We start from the raw sequence: 15,277 nt of genomic DNA, 5'->3' as shown, positions 1-15,277 counted from the left end.
GCATCAACTCAGTTCTGTCCTCAGCAGTCCCTGTGTGCACTGCATCAGAAAAAAAGTGTGCTGCTGCAGAATTGACAGGGAGATGCTGACTTTCTGCTTAATTATATCCTTAATTATATTTTTAGAGCCTCAGTTTAAGATCTACAGGTCCAACTGCAAGACAGAAAATGGAGTGTAAAATAGTGCACTGAATGCAAGTAATCAAAGGCTATTGTGTGAACATCTGACATCGTAAGCTGAAAATGGATTAGTTGTATTCACTTAGTCTTTCCCTTTCCAGGGAATAGCAATGTAAATGAACCTTAGAAGACATTGCTGAAACACTCATAACAAGTTTTAATACCAATCCTTAAGAGAAAGGTTATTAATTAAAAAAAGTTATAGAAAGATATTTTGCTCTTAAAGAGATGAAGTTCCAAAAAGGAGTTCTAAGACAAAAGTAGAAATCGAACAATTTTATGACAAAATTTTCTTAAAGAACTGTAACAGGCATTCCAGATGCATTCTGTTTATAAGAAAAATAATTCGTTATTAGTAGAGAAGGAAATAAAAGCATCCACAAGTACATATCAATTACCTGGTTTAGTTAAAATCACTCAGCAGCTCAGGTTAAGATGTACTTGAAGTTTTACTACAGAAACAGCTAATCCAGGTTTTCAGCAGAATAATGAACCTGTGGGATAGATTCTCACCTGGTAATACATCTGTATAGCTGTCTTAGCAATAATCCCTTAATTCTCTTTGGTCATATTTGAGTATTGACTCTTTTTAAGGGCATCTTTTCCTAAAGAATGAAAAATTAATGGCTAAATCCCCTAATACCTGCATTCAGCAACTGACACACATACCTACAGTTATGTATGTGCAAACTGTGTCGCAAGACATCAAGCTTTTTTCATTTTATTTAAATTTATCTCTCTAAAGAGTAGATGGAGTCAGCATACCAGAAAAAGTTGTTACTAGGTTTCTGAGATGTTAACAAATTAACTGCAGTTAGAATATATAAATTATTTCCTTGCAATATTCAAGCACTCATGAAAGGAGATTGTAGAGAGGTGGTTTTTGGTCTCCCCTCACAGGTTACAACTGATAGGACATGAGGAAATGGCCTCAAGTTACGTCAGAGGAGCTTTAGGTTAGACATTAGGAAAACCTTCCAGACTGAAAGTGTTAACAGAGACTGGAAGAGGCTGCCCAGAGGAGTGGTTGAATTGCCAATCTGGATGTGTTTAAAAGCTGTCTAGATATGGTGCTCAGGAGCATGGTTTAGAAGTGGGCCTGGTACAGTTAGTTAATGGTTGGACTTGATGGTCTTAAAGGTCTTTCCCAACTCATTCTATGATTCTATCTAACGAGAGAAAAAGACAAAATGATAAACTCTTAACTCTGTCCCTCAGATACAGGGTGAGAATCACATAGGTTTTGAACAACAGAAGAAGGTACATTCACTCCTGTGTCTTTAGGGCTGCAAAGAGCCTTCATCCAGGGATTAGCCAGAGACAGACGGGGAAGGGGCAGGGGAAAGGGTAAAAGCGTAATTGGTGCCTTCAGCATCATTGCCTCACAGAAAATACTGCTTGGAAATGGCATGTTCCCAGGGGAGGGCAGGACAAGCTGTCAGTTTGGATGGTGGGGGAGCAGGAGACAGGAGGTGCTGGGGAAATGCTGCAGCAGCACCTGCCCACAACTCACCAGGCCCTCTGCCACCTCCGAGGGTAAAGCAGAGAAACCTTGTGGGTGCTCCCAGCACCTGGAAAAAGCACAGCTTTGATACACTGTTAAGACGTATGTTCCCGTAACTGCATATATCATCAAATTATTTCCTTGTATGTGCCAACTTTAATCTGAACTACTAAAAATTAACTCTAAATTCTTGCTTTTGACTTGATCATGCTACTTAGAGTATCAAAATATTCTAGTTTTTTATCAAGAGTAGCCAGGTTCACATTGAAGAACTTTTTTCCACTACTGGTGCTCATCTTTCTGCCTTTGGTGTAAGGACTGCAGGGGTTTTTCATCTATGAGTGCTTGATAGTGTCCCTACAAGTCCATCTGGGTGTCAGAGGACTCCACAGGGAGCTTGAGGGAAGGTATTTAATGCACCGTTATTTGGTCTAGTTTATGTGTTTTCTTAAAGAAAGAGGACAAAGGAAGGCATCAAAGACTTGAGAAAACTAACTTCTTTAGCAGGCTTTAGGTTTGGGAAAAAAAAATTGCTGAGCCTGATGCCAAAAGGCAAAGACATTTCTTAAAAATAATGGCTTCAGAGAAGTGAGAACATCCTTTTAAATTGTGATTTATTGGCTGGTAATAACTCATTATTATTTGACCATTTTGCAGGAATTATGCACCATGGTGACAATTACATTGTTAAGGCCATAAAAAGTGACTTTTTACTTTGAATTCTCTGGAAAATAATCTTTGCTTAAAACATGAATAGCAAATTGAATATCAAGGAGAATTATGAACAGATTTGAAGTCTAGTGAATTTTAAGCAAAAAGCTTGAAGCTGTGGTTGCTGCCAAGTAATTTCAACAATACATTCAGAGTTGTACAGAGTTATTTCATTCCAAAATTATTAAGTACCCTTGTCCATATTTTGTCACTGCAAGAACACAATGATTGTTTTTATCCTGTAGCACTAAAAGAGTTGTCTGGCAAGAAGGCTTCAGACACAAGATGTTTCACTTTGCTCATAATTCAAGAAGCAATAGTTTTGTCAATACAAATTATTAAAGAAATTACAGCTCAGAAAAATTAATCAGTCAAGTGAAACTCATAAACAATACTCGTCTCCTCATCTTAATTTATACCACTTAAACAGCAACAGAGCCTCTCAGTCACACCTGAGATTTGTGTCCCACTGAGCTAGACACAGCATGTAACCTCAGTAAAGTAGACTTTCCATTGAAAAGTTAATAATTTAAGTCAATGCAACATAGATGTATTTGGTAGGATGACAGAGAGACAAAAAGTGCAGCTGTCACCTCTATTTTCCACAGGAGAAGCAGCAGCAGCAGCAGGGCACAGCTGGGTGGCTTTACCAGAGCTTCCCTGGAGCATTGTAGTGCACTCAGAACAGAAATTCAGAATGTGTTGTCCCAATGACCCGGTGATGAGGCCTGAGACTGGAAACATCTTCAAATCTGAATGCCTTCAAGTTTCCTCCCAGAAGCAACTATGCTACTATCTCTTCGCAAAAAGCAGAACAAGTATGAGTTGCATGCTACGTGCCGGATGGGTTAAAGGAAGCAGTTTTTTCAGTTTCAGTAAGGCTATGGCCTAGAGCAGGTCTGAGGACTTGAAGCCTGTAACAATCAAATGCCAAAATACATACACACATACATACATACCTGTTTTAAAAATGGCTTTTTCACTGGGTAAGCTACAGCCTGTGCCATTCACAGCCATGACCCACACGCTGTAGCAGTGATCTGGCTCCAGGTCCTCCAAAATGCAGTGGCTCTCCTTCACTGTCACTCTGTACTCTTCCACCAAAGCTAGGAGGAACACACACAAGCATGGGACATCACACTCAGGTATCGCACTGGTGGGACCTACAACCACACCTCTCAACTGACATATAAAAGACAGTCAGTTAAAAAAAATCCAGAAAGCGTTCCTAGCCAACATCTCCATATTTCGCTCTGACACAGTTTTGACAGGAAATTTCTGATACGACCCAGCATTGAATGCACTCAAGTCCCGTTGATGGCAGGACTTTATAGCCCTTAGCTATAAATCAGTTACTATGAAAAGGCCTTTGCAGTCGCCAGCATGCACAGACATACACATGCACACACTCACATACACACATGGATTTGTGCAGTCCAGTTGCTTAGAGTGACTTTATGATCAGTCTGAGCTTTTTAACGAATGAGCATTTCAATTCTGTTTCTCAATTTCATATATAACATTTGAAATATTTTAATCTCATTTCAAAAAAAAATCTTTGTCTGCATGTGGAAATGCTGTGGAAATACTGATTATCTTTTCCTGTAATTTTTTTTATTAGGCCACACTTCTGAAGTACATGGGCCCTAAAAACCTAATGAAGCCTGTCCTGTTGGGAGCAGCCCTTATGAGTACACATGGGGCAGCATGGACACACCTGCTCTGGAGGTCTGGCTACTTCGTAAAGGGGCACCTCAACAGCAATGTTGCCACTTCTCTGCAAACCACTTCCCTATACTTTACAGACCATGATATTTATCTTACGTTTTGGGGGACAAAGAGGAGGAGAAGAAGAGGAATTGAATTCAGGCTTCCCTCCACTGTTACCCACCCTTAGTCCTATGCATGTCTTCACACGCCCTCTTCGTTCAGCACCCGGGGACCGTCCCTGCAGCCTGGCTTCCCCTCTGCTGACCCCAGACCAGAGGAGAAAGGACTCTTGCCACCATGAAGGCAAGACCTTACGCACCTCCTGCATCTTTGCCGGCTTGTGGCTCCTCCATACAGTAGACCTGGAAGCAGTCAATGGCATCCCCGTCGTTCACAGCCCAGTAGATAGCAATGGAGGTGCTGGTTGCCGAGTTTGGTTCCTGAGGTACAACAGTTGGTGTCTGTGGGACTGAGAGAAAAGTCTCCCATTGTTATTCACACTCCTGTATTTTCAGCTGAATTACGTACAGATCTGTGAGACAACTCAGATGCTTATTTTCATTTCCACAGAACAAGTACAGCAAGTACATGAAATATGGAATACTAGTGCAGTTTTATAGTAATAGGTCCTCCTAAACTAGGAACAGAAAAAAAAGTAATTGCTTGGCATTGGAATTGGTCCATTTCCCTTGCAGTGTAGACAAAATAACATCCAGTCCTAGCACTGGCACCACCTGAACCCAGCACAAAGCATGGGTCTGTGCCCAGCTGAGCTCCTGCATGACGGTCCTGATCTACAGGGAAGTACATCAGGAAACAAACATGCACATGATGGTCCTGACCCATGGGGAAGAACACCAGGAAACAAACAGCCATGCATGGCATTCATGTTTGTTTCCAATATTCAGCAGGGAGGCTTCTAGGGCTGTGGAAATCCTGGACAGGCAGAGCTGTCACACAGCTCTAGAGATCATTCTCCTTTCCCCTGAAGATTTGTTCCCTTCAGTGACAAGGAGAGCTCTCCAGTTCTGAGCTCCACTTCGAGGCACACGTGCTGATGAAACCCTGAAAAATTCCTGGTAACTTCAGACCACCCCTCCAGAAACGCCAGAAGACCCTGCAGCCTAACACAGGTTCCTTTGGGTGACTGCCTTCCTTTCCTTGCAAGACAGGCACCAAAGGAAAGGACACCATACGAAGAGGATGCTCATGAAAGTAGAGACTGAAAGCACTTATTTGTAGCAAAGAGTGTTGGGATAGTTCACTGATGGAAGAGGGATCTTGCAGAAGAAAGCCTCCTCCAGAGACAGATGTACAGTTGCAAGAAGAAGTATGTGAACCTTTTGCAATTTCATGGTGTTCAGCATTAATTTGTCATAAAATGTGATCTAGTCATCATCTAAGTCAAGAGTATTGGCAAATGCAATGTGCCTAAAATAATAACACGAAAGTAATTCTGATCCTCCATGTCTTTGCTGACCACACTCATTCAACATTCACAATGTTAGTGAAAAAAGTGAGTGAACCTTTGGAATCAATAGCAATATGAGCTTCAACAAGGCCAAGTGCCAGGTCCTGCACTTGGGCCACAACAACTCCCTGCAATGCTACAGGCTTGGGTGACTTTCCTTGTGGCTGGAGAGCTGTCTAGCAGAAAGGGACCTGGGGGTTCTAATAGACAAGTGTCTGAATATGAGCCAGCAGTGTGCCCAGGTGGCCAAGAAAGCCAACAGCATCCTGGCCTGTATCAAAAAGAGTGTGACCAGCAGAAGTAGGGAGGTGATTGTCCCTCTGTACTTGGTACTGTTGACTGAGATGATGGCTAGGTCACATTTTACGACAAATCAACGCAGAACACCATAAAATTCCAAAAGGTTCACAAACTTTTTTTTTGCAACTGTATATGGTTGATCCCAGAAATGTGGGCAGAGGAGAGGACCTGCCACACCAGAAAGGGATTCACACACTGTGCCAAATCCATTGACACTGACAGCAGCAGGGATGTTCTTTAGGAAAAGGAAGATTCTAACACATTGGGGAGCAGGATGTTCCCTGCAGCCTTAGGCCACCTCTACCCAGAGGGGAACTCGTACTGCAGGTGCACAGCAATGAGCTCCTGCCTAACAAGTTCATTTTCTTCACAGACCCAGTAGACAGAGAATCCTTGGTGTACAGGTGAACCCAAGCTCTGCCAAAGCACCTGAACCCCAGGGGACAACTAGAAGCATCCCTCACAAAGGGTGCTTTGAAGACCTCTAAGGCTCCCTGAATTTTATATAAACTTAGTATCTTGATCAGCATAGTTCCATCCCTGACGAGATACTGTTCCCTTCTATGATTATGGCTTAAAAGAGAGGGAGAGGAAAGAAAGAAAGAAGAAAAAAGCCCTGAAAGATGTTCATTGTTAAAGTGATTGCAGGGAATGAAAATACATGGCTCTATTTCTTCACTCAGTAAATTTCCATATTGCATGAATTCTCTTAGAATCTCAGCAAAAAGCTTTTGCTTTTTTTCAGTTATCTTCACAGTAATGATGATGATCCCCTGTGGCATGAACAAGGCAAATGCAGATGCTGGCTCTTCCCTTATGATTTATACAGAGAGTTACCAGTACAGTAGGGTTACATCTGCTTCTCATTGAGAAAAATTATCCTTCTCATTGCTAAAACCAATCCACATTTCATCTTTTGACTGCATCTAGAGTTGGTCAATTTAAAAACTGATTGTCTTTAGGAAAAGACTTCCTTTCAGTGGACCGCTGGGGAAACCAGCCTTTTTTTTTTTTTTTTTTTGCTGGGAAGTTGCCTAGAAACTGCTATTTATGAACACAGAAACCCCACAACTGCAAAATTTATTATTATGCCAAATCTGAACAGAAGCTAGTTTAATGAATGAAACTTCTGAGGGAAAAAAAAGTTCCCCCTTCAGACAAATAAAAATTCAGTACAGTAACACTGAGAGACATTTGATTTCTGATTTCCTCTTGCATAATATGAAATAACTTTTGAAAGGAAGTAATTTCAAAGTAAGAGCTTGAACTACTGTCTTTAGGAACAGAATACTTATGTATTATCAAAGTGCCAGTCCCTTTTAAAGTGAAAATTTAAGTCAAAGAAACTGTATTTGCACCACAAGTTGGGCTAAATCATGTTTTTCCACAGGAAAGTGTGAGATTTTCTCATCACGTCAGTTTTCATTGAAGTGCTGTCACGTAAGGCAGGTTTTCCTTCATGCTACCTAATCTCCACAACCCCTGGAGAAAAAAAAATAACAATCTCAAATTTTTAATGGATATCTACTCCTTTGCAATGTAATGCTAAATAACATTTCCTTGGCTTTATGAACCTGAAGAAGGAGATCAGTTACATTGCTCTGTGGTTCTAATGGAAGACTGTCACGATAAGCAAAAGTCTTTGCCTTCTGGCATTAAAGGGCAGGACCCATGGCAGGCTCTGGAAATACAAATTTTTGAATTTTTAAATAATTCCCACTCTTCCTGTGGCAAAGCTTGCATTACAATAAGTTCAATGGCATACTGCACTGGGTTTTTATGCTCATGCATTTGTTAATGAGGGTGGCTTACATGAAAGGAGGAAGAATTTGAAAGAAAAGGGCTTCTTGCTAGTGGATATGGAAATCTGGAAATGGACGGTGCTTTGAAGGAAAGATGTTTCTGGAGTAGTGAATATAAAGTTCTACGAAATTGTTTAATAAAATACTATACTTTCTGAAGGAAAAATACGTGCACTGCAGAAACAAAGTAAATTCAGTCAATTCACATGTATTTTATCAGATGGCTTCAGTTAAAAAAAAGAATCTGAGGGGTCTGACATTTGCCTCCAGTATGTCATAAATGATGTACTCAAGGCATTCAATCCCAAATAAAATTTTGTGTAGGCTTTCACTTCTATTTTCTTTCAGCACAAATTCGTTTTGACAAACTCTTCATTGACAGCTGTCCAGATCCAGAAAATGTTTATAGGTGTACGTACAGGCAGAGCAGAAAACCCACACAGGCAGTTTTTTTAGAGGACATGAAATAACAGAGAGGTGAACAAACCCATTTATCATGTGTAATTTTCACTGTTGCCCTCTGAAGCACAAGCTCCTCCCACTTTCCCTTCATGTGGGCTTTTCAGGTGCCTCTGTTCATTTGGCACAAGCTGAGGGACTTCAGCCAGGTCTCTGCTCTCCTCCCCACAGCAGTGATGCTGAGGCTGTGCCCCTCGAAGGAAGAAGCTCAAGAGACCCTTGATTGCCTCTTCTGTTCCTTCCTACAATTTCTCAAGGCCTGGAAGATTTACAAGTAGAGACCTTCTGCTAGTTTGAGGTACACATAACTGAAATGATGCAAGAATCCCCTGCTTTAGTGCTTCTCTCGCTTTTGCTCGTCTTCATGTCCTACTATAAGCCAAACACTTGTGCACAATTAGACTTCATTTTACATTCAACTCTGATTGCTAATTACATGGTTTGCAAATTTATACTTCTCACATAGATTCTGTTTTTAGCTTCCTAAAATTTCCAAAACATTGCCAATATGTTAGCTTTTTTTAAGATGATATTCCGAGATTCTTACCAGCCACATGTTTTAAGGGATGTTGATTGCTTTGTCCTGGACTGTCTGCATAGTGCTCAAACAGTGAGAAAGCACTGGGCACCTTTTCTAAAGAGAGAGTAGTATCCATTGCAGTAAGTAACCTGTTTGGAAGAAAACATACAGCTGTCCATATAAATCCCTCATGGCATCACATAGTTTTCCAAAGGCTACACACAAAGACCATGGGATGTATGCTTCTTTAAATATTTCCCATGAACTTGAGGACAACGTGCAAGGAGAAGCTGTTTCCTGGATTTTGAACATGCTGTGATTTCGGATCAGGAGCACAGTGAGAGTATACACAGTCCGCATACACTTGACCCATGAGAACGTGAGGATATAAAGTTCACAGCAAGACTCCAAAGAGCCCAGGGGTTTGGGCTTACTAACGCTGCCTTTAAAGGTTACAAACCTTAGAGCTAAACTACAGCAGCTGACTCCAGAGATGTGATGTAAAGCAGCTGCTTGTGGCAAGCAAAAAAGTATGGAAGGAAGATAGAGCCCACTTAATTAGTTCATACTTGCTGAGTTCATCATAGGAGAAAAAAACAACTTTTTTTTTTTAATTCTGAGTCAGAAACAGCTTCAAGGAAATGAAAGATTATTTATTTTCAAGGCAAATGAATTTTACCTTTTTCTCATTCTTTTTTTTTCAGACATCAAAATAGTTAATTATGATTAATCTTAACAAAGCACAACCAGTATAATACATATTTTCTTGAGAAAAACATGCGTTGTTACATAGACTTGTTTTTAATGTTTTAGCAAGTTAGGTATTATCAAAGTAAAGTAATACCCAAACCCATGCACAAAAGAGAATAAACATTAAGTTTAGTGTATAAGCAAACAACTGAAGTATACAGAAAGCCTTGGAAAACTGTTTTGTCTGACTGAACCACCCTATTCGTATGCAATAAACTACACGCAGATACATGGCCAGACTTTCACATTTTGACTTGCAACAGTCAAGTCCAAATTTATAGCCCTAATTCTTCCAATTAATAACAACTATGAAGACTGATATTTGGCATATTCTCTTCAGACCACTCTCCTGCCATTGTAATTTGACTGCAAACTGGAATCCTCGTGCCATTGTTCTAGCCCAGTCCACGTCAGTGCGCATGTCCCTGTGGTGGCTTAGGCAGCACTGACAAGGGTATGTGAGATACACTCTGTGCAACGCTCAAGCACTTAGGTGGTGGTATGGACAAAGTAGGTTTAGGGACTGGAGGAGACTGCAGCCAGCCTATCTGAATATTTGTAGTTCACCTTGGAAAATTTATTGGGGGAATATGGGCTTATAGTTGAACATTTTTCTCCTAAAGGATGGGTCTCACCAAAATGACTCCCTTGAGGAGATCACACATGACAGAGAACAGTTTGTGATTTATTTACAGGTATGTGCAGGCAGGCCAGGATATAGCTGTGATGAGGCACCAGCCCTCTGACACACATTGAATCAGGCAGTGCCAAGGAAGAGACATGGGAAAACATCACCCCACAGTCTCTTGGTAAGTTTTTGAAAGCTACTCAATATCATTTTTTCTTTTACAGTCCAATAACCCCAGCCATGTAACTGACACTTTGCATTATAACCTTTCAGAGACCAGGCAATACAGAACAGACTAATGAAAAAAGAATGTACCAGTAACATCTAAGAGAGGGAAACAGGATCAACATGTTTTTAGTATATATGCTTATAATACTAACTGCAAAGAACATCTGTCTAAAAATGTCTGTGTAGAGATGTAGAATTGAGCTGGCATTTTAAAATGTTACTTGCTTAATTGATGTATTAGAATGTGCAAAGCATTTCCAAACCAGTCAGTTACGGCAACAAGTATAAAACCTCTTTTCTTAATTTCATTATTTCCAAAGTTTATAAAAGTAACTACGAATATTAGCAGTGTGTTTTCAAATCTTGCAAATAGTAAATGAAGCATCCAGCATGCTAGACCTAGTACTCACTACAGTGCACTTAACCCATACTTGATATACCTTTTATTCAATTCTTTAGATGACTAGAGGAGGAAAAAAAAGAAATGTATTAACAGTTTTCAAAACCCTGAAAATGTTGAAAAGACACTCATCTTACAGGCTTGCTACTCTCCACAGACATAAAATGCACACAGTTTTATTGACTTGATGTTGTCTGGGATGCTGCTTATTCACACCAGCATAGAATTTGGTTTCTTAAGAATATTCCACTTCTAAGCTCTAGCTCAGCAGGCTAGTAGAGTTTAAATCTGTTTTTAAGCTCCTGAGGGGCCAGTATTCAATATCCAGGTTTAAAGACTGGAACACAGTCAAACACTTTCTCAAACCAAAGCTTTTATAGAAAGAAATCACCTGCACATTAAGAACACTTGAATCCGAATCCTGGCTGAAATCTCCTTTGTAACTTATTATGACTACGAATTGGGTGAGATTTGTACTCATGAAGTGAGTTTCTTTCATGCTCCAGAAATCTGTAGTTGACGTTTCCTGGCATGTGGACAGAAAATTTCCTGTCCTTTATCACTAACAGAAAGGGATAGGGAATTAAAAAATTTTCATACCCTGCAAAAGAATTTCAGATTACAGAGCTATCTTTTTTGCTAAGGCACTGATTCAGTACCTCACAGAGTTCAGGAAAATAGGCTGTATTTTTTGTCTGTCCCAAAATAGCCAATCTACCATGGCATTCACTTGTTTGCAGGATACCAAGACACTGTATAGCTTGGAGCAGGGGAGAAAGCCAAATACCACTATACCATTTCTATAACTACTGGTATATGGGCTGGAGGCTTGTATTTGAAAAGCTGTTTCATTTTGCATGAATGATCAGTCTTTATAGAGTAATTTGAACTTTTCCTTCCTTGCATCCCAGGATACTTTCACAGAATCATCATAAAATGGCCTTCCAGACCATGTGCTAATTCCATAATGGGAAGTTATTGGCCCCTCTTCAAGACTGCTGTTACACTTCTGTGGATGAGAAAGTGCCACAGCTCGCTCACAGAAAAGTCTTGCTGCATAAGGACAATCTCGGAGGACCCAGGCCATTAATGATTAACCTACAAGATCCTCTGAAACCAGTTAATGACTGATGACTGTATGAGCTATGTAACTCCAGTGATGGAGACTCACAAGGAATGATTTTACATCCAGAAAGGACCATTACAGACATGCACAACAAGTGCACCTTTCTAACTTAGCTCATTGTCATGGTTTATCCCTGGATGACAACTAAGGACCACACAGTCACTTGTCATGGGTTAGGGCTGGGCCAGCCACTAACATGGACAGACACTCTCTAACCCCCTCTTCCCCCCTGCCCAAATGGGAAGGAAAAGGGAATGAGGCAGAGAGACTTACAGGTTAGAAAAGAAAAAACTAGAATAGTTTTAATGAAATAATAAAAGAAATAATAGTGGAATGATAGAAGTAAAAACTATATACAACTATGGATAGTAGCCCAATATCAAACCCAACTCCCTCCCTCAATAGCAATCCCCACTGGTGCTGCAGAGCAGGAGGCACTGGGGAAGACCCAGGCTCAGTGGCGGCGGGAGCTGGATACAGGGAGCTGGATTTGGGAACTCAGGATCCGGATCAAAAGCAGGAGGTCAGATGGGGTCCTCCCTGGACATCGGCCATTGCAGGAAAGGGACAAAACTCTCGTGATCTCTCAATTTATACTAAATATGACCTATATGGGATGGAATACTCCCGTTGGTCACCTGTCCTGTCTATGACCCCCCGGAGGTGCAACCTTTTACCTCCTTGTGACCCCCTTTTACTACCCGGCACCCCCAGTGTGGCACACAAGGGCCAGCAGTGGCCTTGGTCACTGTAGGAATAAGTGTAAGCAAGAGCTTTTCTGCATCCCAGTCCCAGGCAGTGACTGCAAACATCAGGTGTTATCACTGCTGGTAGCACACACTGTCTGCAAAAACATGTTGCTGACTTCAGAAAGTGCAGCCTTTTAGAAGAGACTGAGCTGGAAAAGTAAAAATCACTAAACAGGACTGGGATTTTAGCTAAACCCAGGACATCACTCATATTTTTTCAGCAGTAAACATTTATCACAGACTCAGTAATTTGAGTATAATAACTACTGCCTGTGTCTGCTTATTTAAAAAAAAAAATTAAAACCCTACTACAGCTCTGCACTGGAAAATTTTCTATTACACTTTCATCTTTCACCTTTCTTTTTTATATAGTAAAGTACCTTTTACTGTAACATTTCTGACTCCTTAGTGGATAATTAATTCTAGATAAATTATTGAACTGTCTCTGAGCCTTCCCTTCGTAATACAAACCAGAACAACCTTAATGGCATGTCACAATTCCATCCCGTGCATAATCTTTGCAATTCTCTCTGAGCATTCATATCAACAAAGAAATGATTTAGCAGTTTCAGAGTGAAACAGCTGAGCTTGTAGAATTTATTTATCTTAAAAAAAAAAAAAAAAGGAAGGTAAGTCCTTCTCAGCCTCAGTACAGCATTAAGTGCTTTCCTAACCAGTATCATAAAAGCTATGGGATGAAAATAATTTTTACTCACATTTAGGAAAAAAAATCCATCAAGTTCTTCCATTTCTTTTACTGTTGTCTCTAAAGTTTCCTTTGCTAAATCAACAGTTTGCTGGAAGTTAACCATCTGCTCATACAAGTACTCCATTTTCATCTTCTTCACTTCCTCAAAGTTCTCTGATTTCTCATCATACTGTGCTACCACTTTCTTAAGCATCTCTTCATTCTGCTTTTCCAATAACTCTGCATTTTTCTTACAGTTTTCCTGCAAAATAAAAACAGATGTAAATTGATTTGCAGAATAAAATTACAACATTTAATGAATACACAGAATTCCGAATTACCCATACATGAGCCATCCACCAGAGTCCTTCTGGCATACTGACAATAAGAAAACTTCATTTCTGTAAGAAAGCTCATCTGGGAGATATAATGCTAGAGAAATACGTTAAAAACAATGGAATTTTTTTTTTTTTTTACTTTTAGTGTTTAAAATTAAACTTCTATATTTAAGCACTGAGACAGGAAGTCTGACTACTAAATAGCTAAAAATCCATACTTCCAACTGAAATTACTACAGTTCTCAAAGTTCAAGAACTTAGACATTAAGAACTTAAGACATTGGGCAACTTCTTTAGATGTTTCATACAGGATTCTAAATTAGGACACAGCATGAGCTTTTTATAAACATAATCAAAATTAAGGGAACTTTTTCTTTAAGTGCTTGACAGTCACGTTTTTCCACTTGGCAATAATGTGCAAAAAAAAAGTAATCTTTTTCTTCTCCTAAAGTTAATAATTTCCAGTGGGAGTAGTCAATTTAAGAACTGGAAAAATAGCCCATTTCAGTGGAAGAAATGATGCTACAAAACAAGGCAAGCATATCTTAGAAGTAATTTTGTACAGGAAAACACCCTAGTGTGATAAAACAGTGGACTTACCTCAACAGTGTTAAAGAGAGACTCAATATCACTCACAAACTCTTCAATCTTCATTGACTTTTCTTCCAGTGCTATCAGCAATTCACTTAACCGATCCTGAAATGTAAAATGTCTCACTAGCATAAGCATGTTATTTATAAAGCTTTTACACGCAACTCATTTTAAGTGAATATTCTTGTTTTACCATCAGCCATCATTGGAACAATTGCTAAATTATGTTCACGTATCACCCTGGCTACAATGACAAGGACAAAAATAGCAACTGGGAACAGCCACAAAACTGTTCCCAAACCAAACCAAGTGAGCTCAGTTTGACAAAGTGCTGAGCGTCAGTACTGTTGAACATCACAAATTCCAGTGCAGCTTTACTCAGGGTGCTCAGAGCCTCATGAGCGTCCTCAAGAGATCACAGGAACAAGTTCATAAAAAGTAAGATAACACAAGTAATTATGAGGCTAATAGATTATGCATAATCAGAATTTTAAAGACATTTCGTATAAACCAGAAATCATTAAAATCACAGGTTTAATTAGATGTGGAAACAAAAGTTGTCCAAGGGACAACAGGTGCTTCACAACTTCTTCTTAGTCCGTCTTACCTTGTGTGAAAGCAAGCTGGACATCTGCTCAGGTGTAATTTGTGATTTACAAAAATACTTAGTTTTAATTAGCTGGCATATATCTAACAGGAAAGTTAACTTCCTTTGGTAAGAGCTTCCTGTCATGGCAAACTTTTAAAGATAGATCTGTTGAAAACTAACATGACTTTCCATTAATTATAAATGTCACATTGCCTGTACAACTGCAAGGTCACTTTATAAATATTTTGGGTTGATCATCAAATTCAGAAGAAAAATTCCGTTTGTTAAGATAATCTATAAAATCTGACAGATGCCATCCATAGCTCATATAATTTACTGTGAAGTTATGGCCCTACAGTTAAAATCCAGATGACAAGCACTTTGTTGTCTAAATATTTTCTCAGTAATTATACAGAAGTAACAAGAAATATGCAAATGCTGTTTCAGAGTAACCTGAGTGCTAGAAATTATGTGAAGCCAAGCCTGTGTTGTGGCCACATTTAATATTGGCTGTGCGTCTGTGCTCCACAGCCA

General features: G+C 39.7%; 1 protein-coding gene across 1 annotated transcript in view; it reads right to left on the bottom strand.

Moving 5' to 3' along the window:
• The window catches only part of CMYA5 (cardiomyopathy associated 5), a 47,460-nt gene that overhangs the window by 12,108 nt on the left and 20,075 nt on the right, over positions 1 to 15,277 (bottom strand). Inside the window, 6 exon segments of the mRNA XM_009869095.1 lie at positions 3,354 to 3,500; positions 4,424 to 4,573; positions 8,684 to 8,805; positions 10,703 to 10,725; positions 13,254 to 13,487; positions 14,164 to 14,259. Coding sequence (XP_009867397.1) covers positions 3,354 to 3,500; positions 4,424 to 4,573; positions 8,684 to 8,805; positions 10,703 to 10,725; positions 13,254 to 13,487; positions 14,164 to 14,259 — 772 coding nt within the window.

This window comes from Apaloderma vittatum, unplaced genomic scaffold, assembly GCF_000703405.1.
Source record: "Apaloderma vittatum isolate BGI_N311 unplaced genomic scaffold, ASM70340v1 scaffold5275, whole genome shotgun sequence".
NCBI classification, from domain to species: Eukaryota; Metazoa; Chordata; class Aves; order Trogoniformes; family Trogonidae; genus Apaloderma; species Apaloderma vittatum.
Note: the sequence above shows the minus strand (reverse complement) of the source record. Positions and strands in the feature narration are given on the sequence as shown.